The sequence below is a fragment of the Oreochromis niloticus genome, unplaced genomic scaffold, assembly GCF_001858045.2.
Source record: "Oreochromis niloticus isolate F11D_XX unplaced genomic scaffold, O_niloticus_UMD_NMBU tig00001906_pilon, whole genome shotgun sequence".
NCBI lineage: Eukaryota > Metazoa > Chordata > Actinopteri > Cichliformes > Cichlidae > Oreochromis > Oreochromis niloticus.
The window spans coordinates 91,582-109,842 of record NW_020327503.1 but is presented as its reverse complement, the minus strand read 5'-3'; the positions used below and the strand labels follow the sequence as shown (position 1 = coordinate 109,842).

At 41.0% G+C, this 18,261-nt stretch overlaps 1 protein-coding gene and 1 long non-coding RNA gene across 7 annotated transcripts; one reads left to right on the top strand and one right to left on the bottom strand.

Annotated features, from left to right (window-relative positions):
• The first annotated feature begins 5,206 nt into the window (after positions 1 to 5,206).
• LOC109201503 (uncharacterized) lies at positions 5,207 to 10,828 on the top strand. 5 transcript variants are annotated; one of them, XM_025904487.1, is made up of 13 exons: positions 5,207 to 5,818; positions 6,415 to 6,499; positions 6,643 to 7,017; positions 7,142 to 7,807; positions 7,905 to 8,078; positions 8,175 to 8,268; positions 8,541 to 8,621; positions 8,717 to 8,834; positions 8,909 to 9,000; positions 9,106 to 9,220; positions 9,884 to 10,051; positions 10,177 to 10,332; positions 10,567 to 10,828. In XM_025904487.1, exons 4-13 carry the CDS (start codon positions 7,707 to 7,709, stop codon positions 10,620 to 10,622), a joined length of 1,155 nt encoding a protein of 384 aa, XP_025760272.1. In that variant the 5' UTR covers positions 5,207 to 5,818; positions 6,415 to 6,499; positions 6,643 to 7,017; positions 7,142 to 7,706; the 3' UTR covers positions 10,623 to 10,828. The 5 variants fall into 5 exon arrangements, with proteins under 5 accessions (XP_025760272.1, XP_025760271.1, XP_025760270.1 ...); XM_025904486.1 differs by lacking the exon at positions 5,207 to 5,818 and adding an exon at positions 5,826 to 6,218; XM_025904485.1 differs by lacking the exon at positions 5,207 to 5,818 and adding an exon at positions 5,826 to 6,300.
• A 2,351-nt stretch (positions 10,829 to 13,179) lies between these two features.
• Positions 13,180 to 17,459, bottom strand: LOC109201509 (uncharacterized). 2 transcript variants are annotated; one of them, XR_002061563.2, is made up of 5 exons: positions 17,313 to 17,459; positions 16,682 to 16,892; positions 16,108 to 16,269; positions 14,588 to 14,655; positions 13,180 to 14,077 (listed from the first exon to the last, which is right to left on the bottom strand). It is a non-coding gene; the product is annotated as an uncharacterized LOC109201509 (long non-coding RNA). The 2 variants fall into 2 exon arrangements; XR_002061564.2 differs by lacking the exons at positions 16,108 to 16,269; positions 16,682 to 16,892; positions 17,313 to 17,459 and adding an exon at positions 14,792 to 14,926.
• Between the last annotated feature and the right edge of the window lie 802 nt (positions 17,460 to 18,261).

The window sequence follows — 18,261 nt, the reverse complement described above, 5'->3', positions numbered from 1 at the left end:
AACAATGTTAGCCTTTTCTGCAGCTATAGGGCATATATGGTATCACTCTTGGCTTGAAGCAGTGCTTAAACAATGGAAAAAACACAAACTTTGTCCAAAAACCTCTCATGTTTAACTGTTTTCCACTTTTTCTTTGGTCATTTTAGCCTTTTTGGCCAGGGTGAAGGGAGTATCTGCCATCAAACAAGAAGACAGCCGCATGTAACTACGACGGTGTTTGCTAGTTCACCTTACATGCATTAATGTAATAATGTGGTTAGCCTACTCAACGTTAATTACACACGAACAACATTAAGCTACTCACGCAGAGAAGAACAGCTGCTGCTGCCATCATCATCCGTCATCATTTCTGCTACACTGGCAGGGCTAGGGGCCAGGACTCTACTCTTCGGGTTTTTGGGGGATGTTGCTAACTCCGGGTCCGATAACAGGCACCACACCCGCAGTAGATGTGCTCGGTGTGAGGTCTCGCAGCAAGCTATCAAACACGGCGCATTTCTCAGCTTTAAAAAAAAATGCTATGCGTCGCCAGGTGTTTCATCAGATTTGAGGTGTTACCTCCTTTGACAGTATCACAGTATCAGCTTAAAGCACTTGTTGCAGGCTGCTGAGTTTGCGTCTTTAGCTGTGAAGTACAGCCAGACTTTTGACCACTTCGCCTTGGGCATTTTTAATCTGTAGCTCTGCTCTAAAAGAATGTACGTACCTGGCCCCGCCTACTATCCTCGGAAACGTAAAATGATTGGCTAGAATTGGCTCAGGAAAAAAAAAGCACCGAAATAAAGCACCGAAATGTGCGCTGCTTTTCGGTCTGGTTACTACCGTTTATGTCGGACACCGGTACCCATCCCTACTTTTCACTGTGCCAACTGTCACCTGTCACTGTCTCCAGTTTGGACCTGAATATGTTTGAGCTGGGTCATCCTGCTCTCTGTGCGCTGATCTACCATCCACCGAAATATAACAGCAACTTTGTTCATGACTTCTCTGAGTTCTTGGCTGAAATAATGACAAAGTATGACAAAGTTTAATCCTGGCGATGTGAGTATTCATTTGTGTTGTCCTACTAAACCACTGGCAAAGGACTTTTTAAACCTATTTGATGCTTTTAATGTGTTGCAGTCTGTCACTGGTCCCACTCATAAACATGGACACACTCTGGTTTTGTCTCATGGTTTACCTGTTTACAATCTTCAAATTTATGATGTCGTCTTTTCTGAGCCTGTATTGTTTGAAACTTCTCTTCTCTGTAATATCACTACATGTGTCCTCCTACTGCTTCTCGCATGTTTAAACCACCAAGTGCCGCCCAGTTTTCTACCCTTTAATAAGGCCTTTAATGTTGACTCAGAGCTCTCAGCTTGTGCTGACACTGAGGAGCTGACTGCAAAATTTTTCTCTACTTGTGAAAACATTCTGGATACTGTTGCTCCTCTGAAGGTCAGGCGGCCTAAATCGAAGTCTGAGCCTGAACGACATCATTCTGCAGAAAAGCAGAACGCAAATGGAAAAAGACAAGTTACACGCGTCTTATGATATCTTAAGAGATCGCTGGCATAAATATCAGAAAACTGTTAAGAACCAGATATCTGCAGGTGTTATTAAGCACAGCCATAAGCCTCGTGTCTTATTTAGTATTTTAAACTCTGTTCTTAACCCTCCCCAATCCAACTGTACACAAGCTTCTGCTGAAACTTGTGAAGCTTTTTTAAATTTCTTTGTGGACAAGATTTTAACTATTAGAGCACATATTTGACCCCCATCTTATGACCCTTCTGTTATTTTTACGCCTTTAGCAGTTTTTAGCCATTTTGAACCCGTGTCTCTGTCGTATCTGGTAAAATTGTCACCCAAATCAAGTCTGGCTCTCCCACTGATGTCCTTCCCCCTCGCTTTTTTAAAGAAGTTGGGGCACTATTGGACCTTATATTCAAAGGCTTATAAACAGCAGCCTGACTTTAGGTGATGTAACTTTTAAACAGGCAGTGGTCCAGCCTCTGCTGAGACACCCTGGCTTGGATGCCTCTTTGTTGTGTAATTTCAGACCTATTTCAAAGCTTCCTTTTCGTTGTAAAATGTTGTAGTGTGCTCACAGCTGCAGATGTTTTTAAAGAGTCAAAACATGTTTGAGGTATTTCAGTCTGGTTTTAAAGCACTTCACAGCACAGAGACTGCACTTTTGAGAGTTTTTAATGATATCTTACTAACTGCAGACTCTGGGAAGTCTGTCTTACTTGTGCTTTTGGATCTCACAGCAGCTTTTGACACAGTAGATCACAATATTTTGATTTATCGTCTAGAACATCATGTTGGAATTAGAGGCACTGCCTTGGAGTGGTTCAAGTCAGACCTGTCTGACAGAAGTTTGTGTCTCTCTTGGTAAATTTCATTCATCTTCCGCCCCCCTCCCATGTGGTATACCTCAAGGATCCATCCTTGGGCCCCTTCTTTTTAGTATTTATTTACTTCCCCTTGGCCATATTATTAAAAACATAAAGTCTCATTTCATTTTTATGCAGATGATTGTCAGATTTATCTCCCCCTGAAACACAATGACCCCCTCAGGCCTATTTTAGAATGTCTTAAGGATATCAGAGCAGGCTGGCTCTGAATGTTTTAAACTTTAATGAAAAGAAGACCGAGGTCATTATATTTGGGCCGAGTGGACCTGGTGTCCCTCCATCTGACTTGGGTCCTCTTACATCCTGTGTCAAACCAATTGTCACCAACCTTGGAGTAAAATGTGACACAGCTCTTAAAATGGACAAACAGGTAAATACAGTGGTGAGGAAAAGCTTTTTTCAGCTGAGCAGCTCTAAAGTTAAACCTTTTATTTCTTTTCATGACTTGGAGAGAGTTTTGCACACATGTGTGACCACTCGCCTTGATTATTGTAATGGACTTTATGTTGGTATTGATCAGGCTTCACTATCACGCTTGCAAATGATCCAGAATGCTGCTGCTCGCCTGCTGACAGGGACACGTAAACGAGCACATTACCCTGTTCTTGCCTCCTTACACTGGTTTCCATTAGAATTCATTTTAAAATGTTATTGCTTGTTTTTAAAGTTTTAAATGGCTCCTTCTTACCTGTCAGACCTTCTACACCGATACGCTCCATAAAGGTCTCTCAGATCATCTGACCAGTCACTCCTTGCTGTCCCCATGTCGAGACTGAAACACCGAGGGGACCGAGCTTTCACTGTTGTGGCCCCCAAACTATGGAACAAACGGCCCCTCCATATTAGGCCCCAACACTTGAAATGTTTAAATCACTTTAAAAAACACACCTTTTTTCAAAGGCTTTTTAGGAGTCGTACCAGAGTCAGTTTGTAGTCAGTTTGTAGTCAGCTGTTGGTCATTCTTAATCCTTTTATTTTGTTAATCTTATTGTTTATTTTACTCATGTTTTAATAGTTAATTTACACACTGATTTATTTATTTTCTTTTTCATTTATGTATTTTATTTATATTAATTTCATTGTTTGCTTAATGGATCGTTTTTAACTGCTATCTCTGTTTTATTATTGGAAGCACTTTGGTGAACTTTGTTGTTTTTAAAGTGCTGTATAAATAAAGTTGGATTGGATTATGGGCTGTAACAGGCTGACTGTGTTAAAGAGGATTTCATCCTTTTCCCTACCTCCTGAGCTACCTCCCTGTAGCTCAGGAGGTAGAGCAGGTCACCTACTGATCGGAAGGTTGGAGGTTCGATCCCTGGCTCCTCCAGTCTGCATGCCAAGTGTCCTTGGGCAAGATACTAACCCCAAGTTGCTCTCCAATGCATCCATCAGAGTATGAATGTGTGTGAGTGTAGTTAGAAAGCACTCAGTATAGAGGTAGTGCTTGTGTGACTGGGTGAATGTGGCGTGTTGTATAGAGCGCTTTGAGTACTCTGGGAGAGTAGCAAAGTGCTATATAAGAATCAGTCCATTTACCATCATGACAGTCAGACAGAAATCTGCTTCCTGTTCCCAGTGTGAGCGTTTGTCAGCCTCACTGATGGAGGACGGCTCTCTCACAGTGTGCAGACATATTTAATGAGTTACTGCTAACAGTCACAGTTCATCGCAGCAGCTGTTTAATATGGACGTGAAAGAATCAGAGATCCAACATGTCCTCTGATCTGGACCCACAGCACTGATCACTGATCACAGAGTCTGTTACACAGACTGACCGTTCTGTGGTCAAACATGAAGGCATCAGCATGACCTCTGACCTTTATCTACAGTGTTTCAGTCTATTTGAACTTTTTACATTGAGCCTCATGATCACTGTGATAACATATACTGGTGGACATATACTGGAGGAAATGCATCTTTATTAGAAGGACCAGACCTCAGACCTCACACACGATGATGGGGCCGAGGAGCAGCTCTTTACTCACATCTAGTGCTTTTATGTCCTTTTCCTGCTTAATAAAGTTCAGCTTTCTTCTCCTGCAGATGCTTTGACAAGTCGTTTGCTGTCCCCATTACTCAGGACCAACAACGTCGGTGCAGCACTGACCTGCAGCCGTCTGTCTGAAGGCCTGAAACTCCTCCCACGCTGATCACAGGTGAGCATGGTGACCTTCAGTCAAGGAAACCTGTGGTTGTTTCTGTCCAGCTCAGCTGTTGGACAGTAAAGAACTCCAGCCAACCTCCAGCAGGGAGAAAGAAAAGTGTCTGTATCATGATTGGTTTTCTCTGAGAGTGATCACAGATCCCTGCAGGGTGACTGAACACTCACACACACTTCCAGCTGTGGAGGCGCAGTGATGGCGCCCTGCAAACATGAATGAACCCTGTGCACTTTGTTTACATGCTGCTTTATGCTCTTTGCGGTAACTGAACTTCATGTCTCCTGAGCACGACCCCGGCGCTCTGCTCCTGTTACAGGATGTGATGTGTCAGATGGGCGTGTGCCCGTGGGGATCTGTGATGTTCAAGGTCAGGACGTGTTTCAGCCTCTGCTGGCGTTGATGTCACAGAAGAGTTCAATCCTTCCTGTTTCATCGTCCTCGTCTTCTGACAGCGAGCAGAGACGTGTCTGTGATAGCGTTTGGTCGCGTCGACGTCTCGTTACGACGCAAGCGTTTCATTCGATGAACAGTCCTGATGGATTGTGATTGGTGAAACTGGAGACTTGCTCCGCCTCCCACCTCGTCCATCATCTTCCTGTGTGTTGTCCCAGTGTGTGTTTGCTTTGATGTGGATGTCCAACCCGTTCTCACTCCCGACGCGTAAAATACTGACGATTTGTCACGTCCCTTAACTTCTCATGCTGACGCTGAAGGTACCCTTCCACGTTTTTATGCGACACTGTGGGTTGTCAATTCATTCCAATATGAACCCGCTCTCGGCGATCAGAGACGCTTCGAGCAGAGGCTCCAGCCATCTATTTACTCCAATAATAACCCCGTCACGGCGAAACGTGACGCCTTGAAGTACAATCTAACTGGAGAACCGGGGACCCTCTCCACGAACGGGTTTTTCTCCCTAATTTAATGCTTTCTTTTAATGACATCGTTAACATTTCTCAACAAAAACACATGAAAGTAACACTGATAATTCAACAATAAAATCGCTTCATTTTCCAAAGTGATTCACGATCTGAAAGTGCGCAGATTTAACGTACATAATCCTTGGTTGGGTTTATTATTTTTATTTCACACGTAAAACACATTTATAGTTTTATTCACCACTCCTGTTAGTTTTGGATGCGCTCGGCTCCAACCAATCAGACGCAACCGGTGTAAGCAAAGGATGATGGGAGAACGGAGAGACCCGTTTATAAGAATAAGAAAAGGAGGTGGAATTGATTGATTCAAATGCAGGTATGTAAAAAATACATATATTTAGAGTAATAGCTTGATGTGTGTTTCAAATGGTTTTTTTCACAAAAGCTTCAAACAAACAGGGGTGACTGATCTCAGAAACGATTTAATGCATTTAAAAATGGCTACAGCTACCGTCAGCATGCTTGCTAGGTAGAGTACGGTAACGACTACACGTGGCTAGTGCAGCATTAGCCATTTAATCCAACGATGATCATTAAATCTATTATAAACATTTAAGGACTTGTGTGTTGTAAAAGAGCCTCACATGGTGTGTAAAGCAGTTTTTGCGCTAATAGTTCTGCTAGCTCTTTACAAACCTATGATGCTAACGCTAATTGCTAACGTTAACCGGAGCGCTAAGCTTCAAGCTGCTGACGAACTCCCTCAAGACATGCAGGTAACCTTTTTTTTTTTTTTTTTCGTAAATGTGATGTAGTGGAAACAAATGTTAAAGAGGGGACACACTTGTCTAATTTATTGTACGTAGTAAACGTTATATTATTTGATATATTTATTATAAATTTTATATATCTGTATATATGTTTCAGTAAGTAAATATTCTTCAATCTCTTTTTTTCCCCCATTTTCCGCAGATCAGCATCAATGTCCACGTGAAGAACCTAGTTATGTTGCCAGTGTCAACCCAACAAAAGGCACTTTCACAATATATAAAAGAAGGTATTCCTTTTTTAAAGTGTACTTTTATATTTGTTGTTATAGTTGAGTTAGGCAGGGCTTTTGTGCAGTCCTAAGAAACATACTGCCTAGAGTGTTTTTCACTTTGTGGAAGAGTTTCTTTATTTATTTTTTTTTTCTGTTAGTGTGTGGAACTGAGGTGCTTCGTCAGGAGCTGCTTCAGTTGTTGGAGGATGGAGAAGAGGACGCAGCCATGACTTGTGAGATGGCGTCTGAGTCAGCTGCTACTCACTAGGAGATCAGAAACATGGTGTCCTTGCAAAAGTGGAAAGAGGCCAGGCCTTGTCTTATAGACAATATGTTAGCTACTCTGGATCCACTGTCACACCGTGTGTGTCAGTGTGGCAAACAAGTAGTTGTGAGGTGTCTGGACTGCCTGCCTCTTCCATTCCTTTGTGCTGACTGTGATATTGCAGTTCACACACACTTTGTCCTGCACAACAGAGAGGCAGTAACAGGAGGGTTTTTGCAGCCTTCATCAGAGTTTCACAAGCCAATAGGTACGGTTTTTAATCCTATGCATTTCTTGCTATGTACTATGAGTGGGTGCTGTTATTGTATCATGTATTGTGTATCATTTAATTTCCAATTCTTTTTATATATATTGTGTGTTTTTAATGTTAGTTCGGCTGTTGCCTGTGCAAAGGCCAGACCATGTGTGTGACTGCCCAGCAGGTAACGTTGAGGTTTCACCCGGCGCAGTTGTGGCTCTTGTAACCATAAATGGTAAGTTGCCCTTTTGTCACACACTACATACACAATAGATGTGTTTGCAGGTTTTAGTGCAAATTGTACATTGCTATCATCATTGTTTATTTATATAGCACTTTAAAAACACACAAGGCTGACCAAAGTGCTGAACAATAGAAACATAATAGATACATCTATAAGAATTGCTATCTTGTTTTGAATTACCCTCGGCCCGCAGTATATGTGGGCACCTGTCAAAGGTCATTTGGATTTACCAGACCGCTTTGAAAACAACATGAAATCTTCACAACATGAAAAAAATGAATGCTTTGACCCACGACTGAATTTATCCTTATCCTTCCTAAAGGCTGTTATAACCTTGCTATGCCAGTGGTGAGCTGCACCAGCTGTGACTTAATGTGGTCCCCCTCAGTTAAGGACATCCTGGGTAGTGGATATTGGCCTGGCACCTTAAATTTCTGCACCCTGTTTTCAATGGATGTCTTTCAGTCTTTCTATGACATTAAGAAGGCTGCACCAGGGATGTCACTTAAGGCATTTGTCAAAATGCTGGATGAAAGAACAGCCCATTTCGGAAGGGTGAGTTTCTAAATTTGTCACGTTTAAGGAAATTGTGCAAATCAATGTTTATGATGACTGTCCGTGAATATTCTGTTGTTTGTCCTCTACTCAAAAGACTGGCCGAATATCAGCTGATGCCTTCAGTAAAAGCTTTGTGGAGTGGAGTGCTGTTTGAGGTGGACAGGATGTGCAAGGAGCCATGCGTTAGCTGCCCTGCCTGCACTCCAGACGTGCTTGCCGTCTCAGTTGATGGAAACTGTAAGCTTTATCGCTTTCAATCTAATGCAAGGTACGTTATGCATTGTGTACATAAATCAAATATGGCTTTGTAGAAAAAAAGTATTTTAATGTTTCTTTTCAAACAACTGTCACTGTGTCCGTTCAGCACTTCAGAGCAGGCGAACTTTGAAGGTGTCTTCATTGAAAAAGATGAGGAAGTTGCTGAGTTTGTGAAATACATCCAGAGACACACAAATGATGTAAGAGACTCATATATATATTAGTGCTGTCACCATTAATCTTGTTAAAATGACGTTAACGCCATAACCATATACACATACGTGTGTGTGTGTGTGTGTTTGTGTTATAAATACATATGGATGGGTGGATATTTATTTTATTTTTCTCTTGGTGTTGTTATAATACTATTTACTTTACTTTTTCTTAATGTATACTTAATTTTAGCGTCCCAGGACATATTACGTTCCTTTGCTCCGATGTGTCCTGTAAATATTTCCCATATTTAATCAAGGTGGCTCAGCTGAGGAACCTCTTGTCAATGCGTCCTTTTCTCTCCGTCATGCATGCAAAGGCTCACATTTGGAAATGCGAGGTATACTGCAGCTTGTAGTTTTGGATTAGTTTGAGACATTTTGTTATAAGGTTGAATGAATTCAGCAGTCATGTATTGTGACCTCCTTTCTATAGATCAAATGGGGAGGTGCGTTTCAGAATGGGGCCGGTTCAACAGTTGGAGAAGAGGTGGGACAAGTAAACAGTTTCCTGTCTAGGGCGGCCATCACAATGAAGTACATGTCTAAAGCAGGTATGTGTTCGTGTCTGAGATTCCACTCAGTATCTTGCTCATTAATTCTTATTTGTATACTAACTGAAATGCAGGGCGAACAGACATGCTGACCCTCCTGGCTTTGGGGTGGACCAAAAGGAAAGTGGAACAACTGGGCCGCAGTTTGAGCCAGAGATATCTCAAGGTGATTTTTTTTTTCAACACCCATTTTAATGTGTGTGGTAATGGGGGAAAAACACCTGTACTCTAAAAACATCAATGTGAATGACATTTATTAATGTATTCTTAGATCATAAGGATCCTTAGAGAACAAATGGAGAGCCTGAATGCGACCAAAAATGAGCTGGGTGTGGATGACGACACACTGCAGCAATGGGTGGCCGATGTGCAGAAATGGGCTGAAGGTGAGTCTCAATATAACGCACTCGTGTATAACAATAGGACCCACCATGGCCTCATTAAAGAACTTAAGGTAGAATTAATATCTTTCTGACAGTGTCAACAAACAAAGAAAAATAAGCCTTGTAAAAGTGGAATTTATGGCAGAGTTGTTGCGTTTCATCAAAATGGATTGAACCTGGGTTGAAATGATGTCATACTAGTTGGTTTTATAAACCTGAACACCGACATACTTGTTATCTAATGATAATGCAGCACATGAAGGCTACAGATGTCTTATAATGAATATCATCAAGTCAGTGATTACAGAGTCCACTGTAGTTTGGTGACTGTTACTCATCCTGTATTCTGATTAATATTCCTCTCACTTAGAAACTGATCAAACTGATGGCAGCCTTGGAGCGTTGCAGGCACGAATAGAGGAGCTTGTCGTCATCATCAGAGTGTGAACACAAAGCCTTTACAGAGAAAATGGTACGTCCCAGTTTCTTTGAAATGGACCGTTTGATACTTAATTTGTACAGCTACTTTGTAAACAGAATAAAATCCGATCCAGGTTTGTTTAATCTGGATGTGATGCGTGTTCTAGCAAACAAATTGATGAGTGTAGATTAAAATGTAACTATATACATTATGTGAAGGTGTGAATTTTTTATGATTATTTACAGATAGCAACAAGAGGCGACACAGAATTCGCAAGGTCATCTTAGATGAGAAGAAACGCTTGGCGGCTGCTGTTGACGACTACAACAAGCTTGCTGAACCAACAAAGCAAATCGTATCCAGTGATGGCCTCATCCAGACCGACATTTGGCTCTGGCAGAGCACAAGTGAACGTAAGCTCTTGATTTATAAATATCCTTTTTAAACAAAATCCCAGTGTCTGAGCAGTAGTTGAATGTTTTGTTCTTGAGTCATAACGTGCTACTATGTTTTCCCATCTGATGTTGTTAAACTGTAGCTGCTGCAGACCTCCAGACAAAGAGAAAGGTCTTTGAGAAGGTGATGGCTGTGAGGCGCCTGAGAGAGGAGGAGATGATCCTTTGCAGGGAGATGCGGCATCACTGGACAGTGTTGCGAATGCGATCTGTGGTGTTGGGGACAATCTCCTCAGACTGTAAGCACATCTTTTATTTATTAATTATTTGATGAATCAATTGAAAATAAGAGCAGATGCTAAAGTCTTACTGGATCTTTTACCTATATCTAGATTGCTAGCTAACACTGCCTTCTCCCTTTAAAAAAAACGTTTAATTACAGGATCATAATTCCTTGTGTTTATGAGGTGAGGGTTTTTTTGTTTGTTTGTTTTTTACTTTACTCATATTTATTTGTTTTGTTCTTTTTACAGCCTCCCTTGTTGGCATGTCGGAGGATGCACAAAAGGGACTCCGTAGCCTGGTTTAAAAAAACAAAGTGAACTGAAAGCTGAAATGCTCAAAATAAAGGACACGTACAAGAGAATCCTCAGCCACCAACCACTCCTGGAAATGGACTCGGAGGAGGAGGAGGACATTCCAGACGATGCCACTGAGAGTGATTTGAGCACTTCTGATGAAGACTGATTGTGTCATCATTGATGTTATTTTTGGTAAAATAAAAAGTTAATCACATCTCTGTTTAATGTGATTTTTCAACAGACATTTTACATTTTGAGAAGAAAAATGGAATTTCCTTGGTGCAGTTGTTTACCCATAATCATGCTTTCCCATGTAATTTAATGACTAGTGTACATGTTTAGATAGACTAACATTATTTAATTCATGGAATGTTTTCTGTGCTGCTCAAATTACCACAGAATTTAAAAGCACCAGGCAGCAAACTCACAAGGAAATTTTTGTTCAGGGTTTTGTCGAAGAAATCAACAAGTACAATTGAGATGTTTGCTGTAGTGGTGTGTTTGTTAAGAGGCATGCCAGCACACTGGTGAACTGACAGTCCCAGAATGCACCCGAGCCACTGACTTGCACAAGAGCAAATGAAACTGCTTATCTAGGAAGACAACCGTCATCAAAGAATAAGTAAAAGAATAGGAAACTAACGGTAAGGGAAGGTACTGTGGGGTAGGAAAGAAAGGCCAGAGCCGTGCAAAATGACCTCCAGCAGGCCACAAATGTGCTCGTCTGCTCAAACGGTCATGAACGGACACCATGAGGGCCCGACATCCACAGGTGAGGGTTTTGCTTGCAGCCCAACACCGTGCAGGATGTTTGGCATTTGCCAGAGAACACAAAGATTGGCAACTTTGCCTCTGGTGCCCTGTGCTCCTCACAGATGAAAGCAGGTTCACACTGAGCACTTGTGACAGAGTCTGGAGACGCCGTGGAGAACCTTCTGCTGCCTGCAACATCCTACAGCAGGGGTGCCCAATCCTAGTCCTCGAGAGCTACCGTCCTGCAGCTATTAGATTCATCCTTGTTCCAACACACCTGAATCAAATGAATGTCTTGTTATCAGGCCTTTGCCAAACTTGATGGCATGCTGAAGAGGTCATCAAACCATTTGATTCAGCTGTGTTGGAGTAGGGATGCATCTAAAAGCTGCAGGACAGTAGCTCTCGAGGACTAGGATTGGGCACCCCTGTCCTACAGCATGCTGGTTTGGCAGTGGGTCAGTTTTGGTGTGGGGTGGCATCTCTTTGGGGACCGCACAGCCCTCCATGTGTTCGGCAGAGGTAGCCTGACTGCCATTAGGTACTGAGATGAGATCTTCAGGCCCCTTGTGAGACCATATGCTGGTGCGGTTGGCCCCGGGTTCCTCCTAATGCAAGACAATGCTAGACCTCATGTGGCTGGAGTGTGTCAGCAGTTCCTGCAAGACAAAGGCATTGGTGCTGTGGACTGGCCCACCCGTTCCCCACACCTGAATGCAATTGAGGACATCTGGGACATCATGTCTCGCTCCATCCACCAACTGCAGCACAAAATGTCCAGGAGTCTGGGAGGAGATCCCTCAGGAGAGCATCTGCCACTTCATCAGGAGCATGCCCAGGTGTTGTAGGGAGGTCATACAGACATGTGGAGGCCACACAGACTACAGAGCCTCATTTTGACGTGTTTTAAGGACATTACAAAAAACCAAATTAATGATTCTGTATTGCATTGATCAAGGAATCAACCCAATAGGAGCTAAAGGAATCCTCTTGACATTACTTCACTCAGTAAGTTTATATTATGTTTAATGTGCATTTTCTGCATCAGTTTAGAACATAACATGTTAGTTCTCCCTGGTCCTTTTTGGAGACAGATCCTGAGACAGCAGGCAGCTATGGAGAACTTGTGTCAGCTGTGGTAATTAAGTAATACTTTGATTTAATATTGATTTCATGACAACTATCCTCAGGCACATATTCCTGGATACATATAATGACATAACTCCCATTTTGGAATCATTGCCTTCTTTGATCTTATCAAATTATTGTCATAGATATGAAAATATTGATTGAAACAGAATAATCCATTGAAGTCTCCATCATCATCCAAGATCACTGTTATTATTCAGATTATTTTATCTCTATTTTCCTCTAGAATGTTTTGAAAATCAGCATTTGCTAATAGACTTTTTAAGTTTATTTTGATCCTATTGTTTACGTGTGTAATTGCATTTTTATTGAAATAATGACAGGAAAACCCTTAATCAAATTGTGTCTTTGGTATCTAATAATAATATTAACAATAATAATGTGTAAACAAACAAGAAAAAATTTCAATTATTTTCTAATACCCTGTGTATAAAAACCACATATGACCACAACTCCAAATGTGCAATTGTCACTGCATCTAAACATGACATATTGCAAAAGGTAGAAACATATAATATACAATATGTTCTGAAGCTGGTACTGGTGCAGTTAACTTTGCTTTAGGCTCCCATACACAGTACTGCCGACCCTAATCACCTCATACAAGATGTTACTTACTTTACTTGAAACAAATTAGAGAGTGAAACAGAGACTGACACTGGCTGAAATGTATAGTAAATATTTTATTTTGAACTTTTATGCTGAACTACAAACTGAACTGTGCGATCGCACACAGGGATCTGGTTTACTGTGTGTAAAACTGCGCAGATTCTCATCTGTCATCCCACACTTTGCCACTGTCAGGAGAAAAACATAAACAACAACGACAACCACACACAAAATAGGATAATTTAGGTTGTGACATATGACAATTTTTTAGGATGAAATATTTTCTATATTCATGTCATGCTTTATACACCTTCATTGTAATATAAATTAATCAAATCAAGTCAGAGAGTAATAATATATGGAGTAGATGTCAAGCAGGACCACAGCAGCAGCCACGAGCCATCGGAACCTGCTGGATGAGAGAGCACAGAAACTCCAGGGAAGAAGTTTAGTTAGTAACATGCATGAACTGCATTACTGAGACATGTATGCTTACAGATGGTGAGGGAGAGGGGGAGAGTTTTTAGTAAAAGGAGATGTGACTGCATCTTCAACCAATACTGAGCCTGCATAACCCTGAAAGAGACAGACAGACAGAGGAGAGAGAGAGAGGGGGGGGGGACACTAACCCACAGCAGTCTGGTCCTATGACAGCATAACTAAAGGCTGACCTGAACCAGCCCTAACTATAAGCTCTATAAAGAAGTAAAGTCTTATGCCTACTCTTAAAAGTGTTGACCATGTCCACCTCCAAATCTCATAATGAACTTTGGAGGTGGACTGCTATCAAGCTCCTCAGCTAAAAGCTCCCAATTTACTTTAGTCCAAATACATGAATTCAAACTGAGGTGATAACTATTTATCAACAATATAATTGTCTGTTCCGGTCCAACAAAGTTGTTACTACATACCATATCGAGCAGGGCTTCCACTTGACTTTAACTTCTTTTTCCTGAAAAACATTGTATAAACAAACAGTTAATTAAGAAAGACATGCAAGTTGCATACAAAAAGGAGCTTATAAACATTTGTGTACTATTGAATGGCTCAATATATTATACAATTAGTTTACAAAAACATAAGAACCACTACAATGCTTGTACTGCCAGCATCGAGTGCATGTCAGCAAAGCAACACTGCTTACATTGTGGCTCACAAGCAAAACTAACTGAAGCAGATGTTACTGAATGGGAAGGAGCACCTCCACATCAACCACTCCTTCTGAGCGTGATGTCAGGAGGACTTTAAAGAACGTAAACACCAGGAAGGCAGCACGACCAGGTTGTAGCAGGTGGCATGTTCCTATTTAATGCCCTACTTGGAGCGAAATCCAGACTCAATGGCTGAATTAGCGTAGATTCATCAAATACAAAAGCTCATGGATAGTCAGTCAGGCACAGTTCAAATCCGGGAAGTCCAAAGACGCAAACAAATCTGCACAACAGCAGGCTAAATTACTTACATTTACAACTCTCCTGTCTACTATCTCTTCATATTTGAAAATCTTCTGTGTACGGTGTTTTCGGCATTCTGAAAAATAACAAATGAAATATTTACATGAGGTCTGTAAAACTGGAGAAAATGCAAAAATTAAGAAAAAGAAATCTTAACAAACTTAACGAACCTGTCATGTATTTCGTACATTTACAATACCGTAACATCTAACCTTTCCTTGTCCTTTTTTTGTTTGGGACATCCGAGGTGTACGCCGTAGAAATTGAGGGAAATGTAGGAAGCGGAGATGAAGAGGAGGATGCAGGAGGAAGCGGAGATGGAGAGGAGGATGCAGGAGGAAGCAGAGACGGAGAGGAGGATGCAGGAGGAAGCAGAGACGGAGAGGAGGATGCAGGAGGAAGCAGAGACGGAGAGGAGGATGCAGGAGGAAGCAGAGACGGAGAGGAGGATGCAGGAGGAAGTAGAGATGAAGAAGAGGATGCAGGAAAAAGCAGAGATGGAGAGGAGGATGCAGGAGGAAGCAGAGATGAAGAGGAGGATGCAGGAGGAAGCAGAGATGAAGAGGAGGATACAGGAGGCTGACAGAGGGAAGATGTTGGTTCAGGCTCTAAATGAAGAATAAATTCCTCGTTTAGAGCCTCTGGGTCTGGGACTGGTCCAGCATCGACACTGTCAGCAGAGGATGGTCCAGCTGCTGGTGTAGAACTTTTAGCTGGAGGTGAAGCTTGTAATTCTGCAAAATTTTAAATATTAAATATTCATTAAAATGGGTTGAAAAAATGTACAGTACACATAAACACATAATAAGTAGTGATTTGCATGTTTTCAGTTAGGTTTTTACTAAAGTTACAACTTGTAAATATTGGCATCAAATAAGTCATCTCACACCCTCACTGACCCAAATCATTCAGTACAAGTGCCCTCGGGGGTAGTGTGACATCTGTAGTGCTTTTCTACATTATACATTAATAAATTAATGAGTGTGACTATAAATCCAGATAGCTGATGACTTTTGTTATACTAGAAAGTCTCGAAGAGAATTATCAGGTCTGGTTTTCGAGAAGATTTTTCAAATTACATTTTTATATATATGAGTGTGAAAGACCATAGTATACACACACACACACACATACAAAATTGTTCAGGTGGGTAACACCAGAGGTCCAGTATGGCTAGCTTTGGTGAGGTCAACGCCACATGGGGAGGTAATACGGCATATATAACACTATTTTCATGTTAGCAACAGGACATGTAGGGCAGCTGTCACCTCACAGCAAGAAGGTTACTGGTCTGAACCTTGGCTGAATAATAGAATAGAATAGAACAAAATAGAGTAGAGTAGAATAGAATAGAATAGAATAGAATAGCTGGTGACTGTTAACTATCCTCATCTTCACCATCTTGTTGGTCTCTATGTATCTCGTGGTGAACTGCCTACTTATGTAAGGTGTACAATGAGTATCACCCAAAGACAGCTAGGATAGGCTACCTGATAAGGACACATATAATGGACAAAGCATATCTTACTTCTCAGAAGGTGTTCATAAAGTTTCCTCATCTTCATGAGGATGTCACATGCAGCACCATCCGCTGGCTCTATGTGATCACGTCCCCTACTATACGGCCCTTTCGGTCAAACTGTCCAAGAAACAGAATTGGCTGGTAGCCCAGGGCATGTAGTTTTGAAACCTGCAAGAACAACAAAGAAAAACATATGCAGCCAGTCTTTCATGTAAGCAAATTGATGTATAACAAACCTTTAAGTGTCACATCTTTGGTGTTTTATTGTTGTAAATAGTTAAAAAGTAATTATGGTAACCAAACCTGTAAATTAATGATAAAATCCATCTTGAAATGTTTTGTCTCTCTGTTAATAGCCGATTAAATTAGAAATCAGAAGTAGCTTAAATAAAAATAGTTTTTTCTAGTTTGATGTCTTTAGTGTGATTATGTTATTCTGATGTGAATAACTTTTTTATTTATGCTCTTTTATAAATAAATATGTTATGTGTATATACATGTCTTGTTAGTTTCTTACTTCATGATATACAAGAAAACATTGACAACTGTGATTAATAAAGAACCACTTATTAGATCTGACCTTACTGATAACTGGGCTGAATTAACCACCCTGCTCGCATTTCTGTTTTTGTTTTTTTTTTTAACAGAGGCAGCCCAGTTGCTGTTCTTGTTTTTTTTTTCAATCCCTCCTTTACGTTCAGGCTGCCCAGGCATCCACTGCATGTCTTCCTGTTGCAGGTGTTTGGAGCCTGACAGGAAGGGCATGGTTTGGTTTTTTGGCTTTGTAATTTCTGCAAATGAAAATGGAACATGTAGGGATTATTTCAGGTCTGTTTTGGTGAAATCGTTACAAAAATAATTTGTGACCAAAGAAATAACTTGTATTACGAGGCAGTATTACACCATATTTAGAAAAAAAAATCAATTATGAGATTAAAGTCGTTAATATTGAGTTAATTACGAGAATAGGGTTAAAAAAATGAATTAATTAGAGAAAAGATACACTGCTAAAATAGAGCAGTACTAATATTAGCTGGGTGGCCAAGCAAGTGTCTTACACATGAGAATACGTCACAAAAAAAATTAAATAAACTTTTGCAGAAGTAGTTCTCTTGGTACACAGACTGCTCTGTGAAAACATTTCAAGTTTAATATCTGCTGATTAATATTTCAGTGAACATGCAAATTACCCACAGTTTATCACAACTTACCTAGCTAAGATCTGCCTCGTGTCGAGTCGAAAAATTCGCTGGACCGTGAGTTGAAAGATCCATTTACTACGACTCCCAAGATGCATTGCAGTAAAAACCATCCAATCGCCTTGCTTAAGATCTGTTGACGTGTCGCTAAAGGCGCGCTGTAGATAAATATTGCAAAAAAATAAAATAAAATAAAAAAAATACAATTTGCAATTTGTAATTACATAATTAAACACTGGGCCAGTTTATTTTCGTATTATCGCTGGTTATTATTTTAGAGTAAATAAAGGAATAAGGGTAGCACCAAGCTGTTGATTATCTTCATTTCCATAGCAACGGTGCTTGAGGCTTATGGGTAGTGTGCAGTTACGGGATTAGTGCGCCGTTAGCGTAAATTGGTCTGATTAGTTGGAGCCGAGCGCATCCAAAACTAACAGGAGTGGTGAATAAAACTATAAATGTGTTTTAATTGTTATTTATGGATTCCTCTCTCAACATTGAACCCTAACATTTGGGGGCTCGTTCCGGTGAGAGAGAGGGAATGTTGGGGTAGACGGAGAGATCCGGGGTCCGTGGTAATTGGACGGGCAGACGGTAATCAGTGGTGAAAGTGAGCAGGCATTCCCCGGGGCATTTAAAGGTAAGACACTGCCTGTTGAAATATATTTCCAAAAGGTGTCACATTGGGCATGTCAAATTAAAAGCCTGGTCACTGTAATTACTGGTGAAGGTCTGTTTTGATTTTGGTGATAATGAAAGTAATAAAGTACAGTACTGAGAAAGTTAAAAGCAGTTGGAGCCGCTGAGAGAATTAAGAACGGTTGGAGCCGTTGAGAGAATTAAAGCAGTTGGAGCTGCTAATTTAGTGTGGTAGGGAATTGGGTCATTTTGTGGGTTGGAGCCCCATTGGTTATGCAACCCTTAAGAACTTTCTCGGAGGTGACGCTCCCTGCTGGATAGA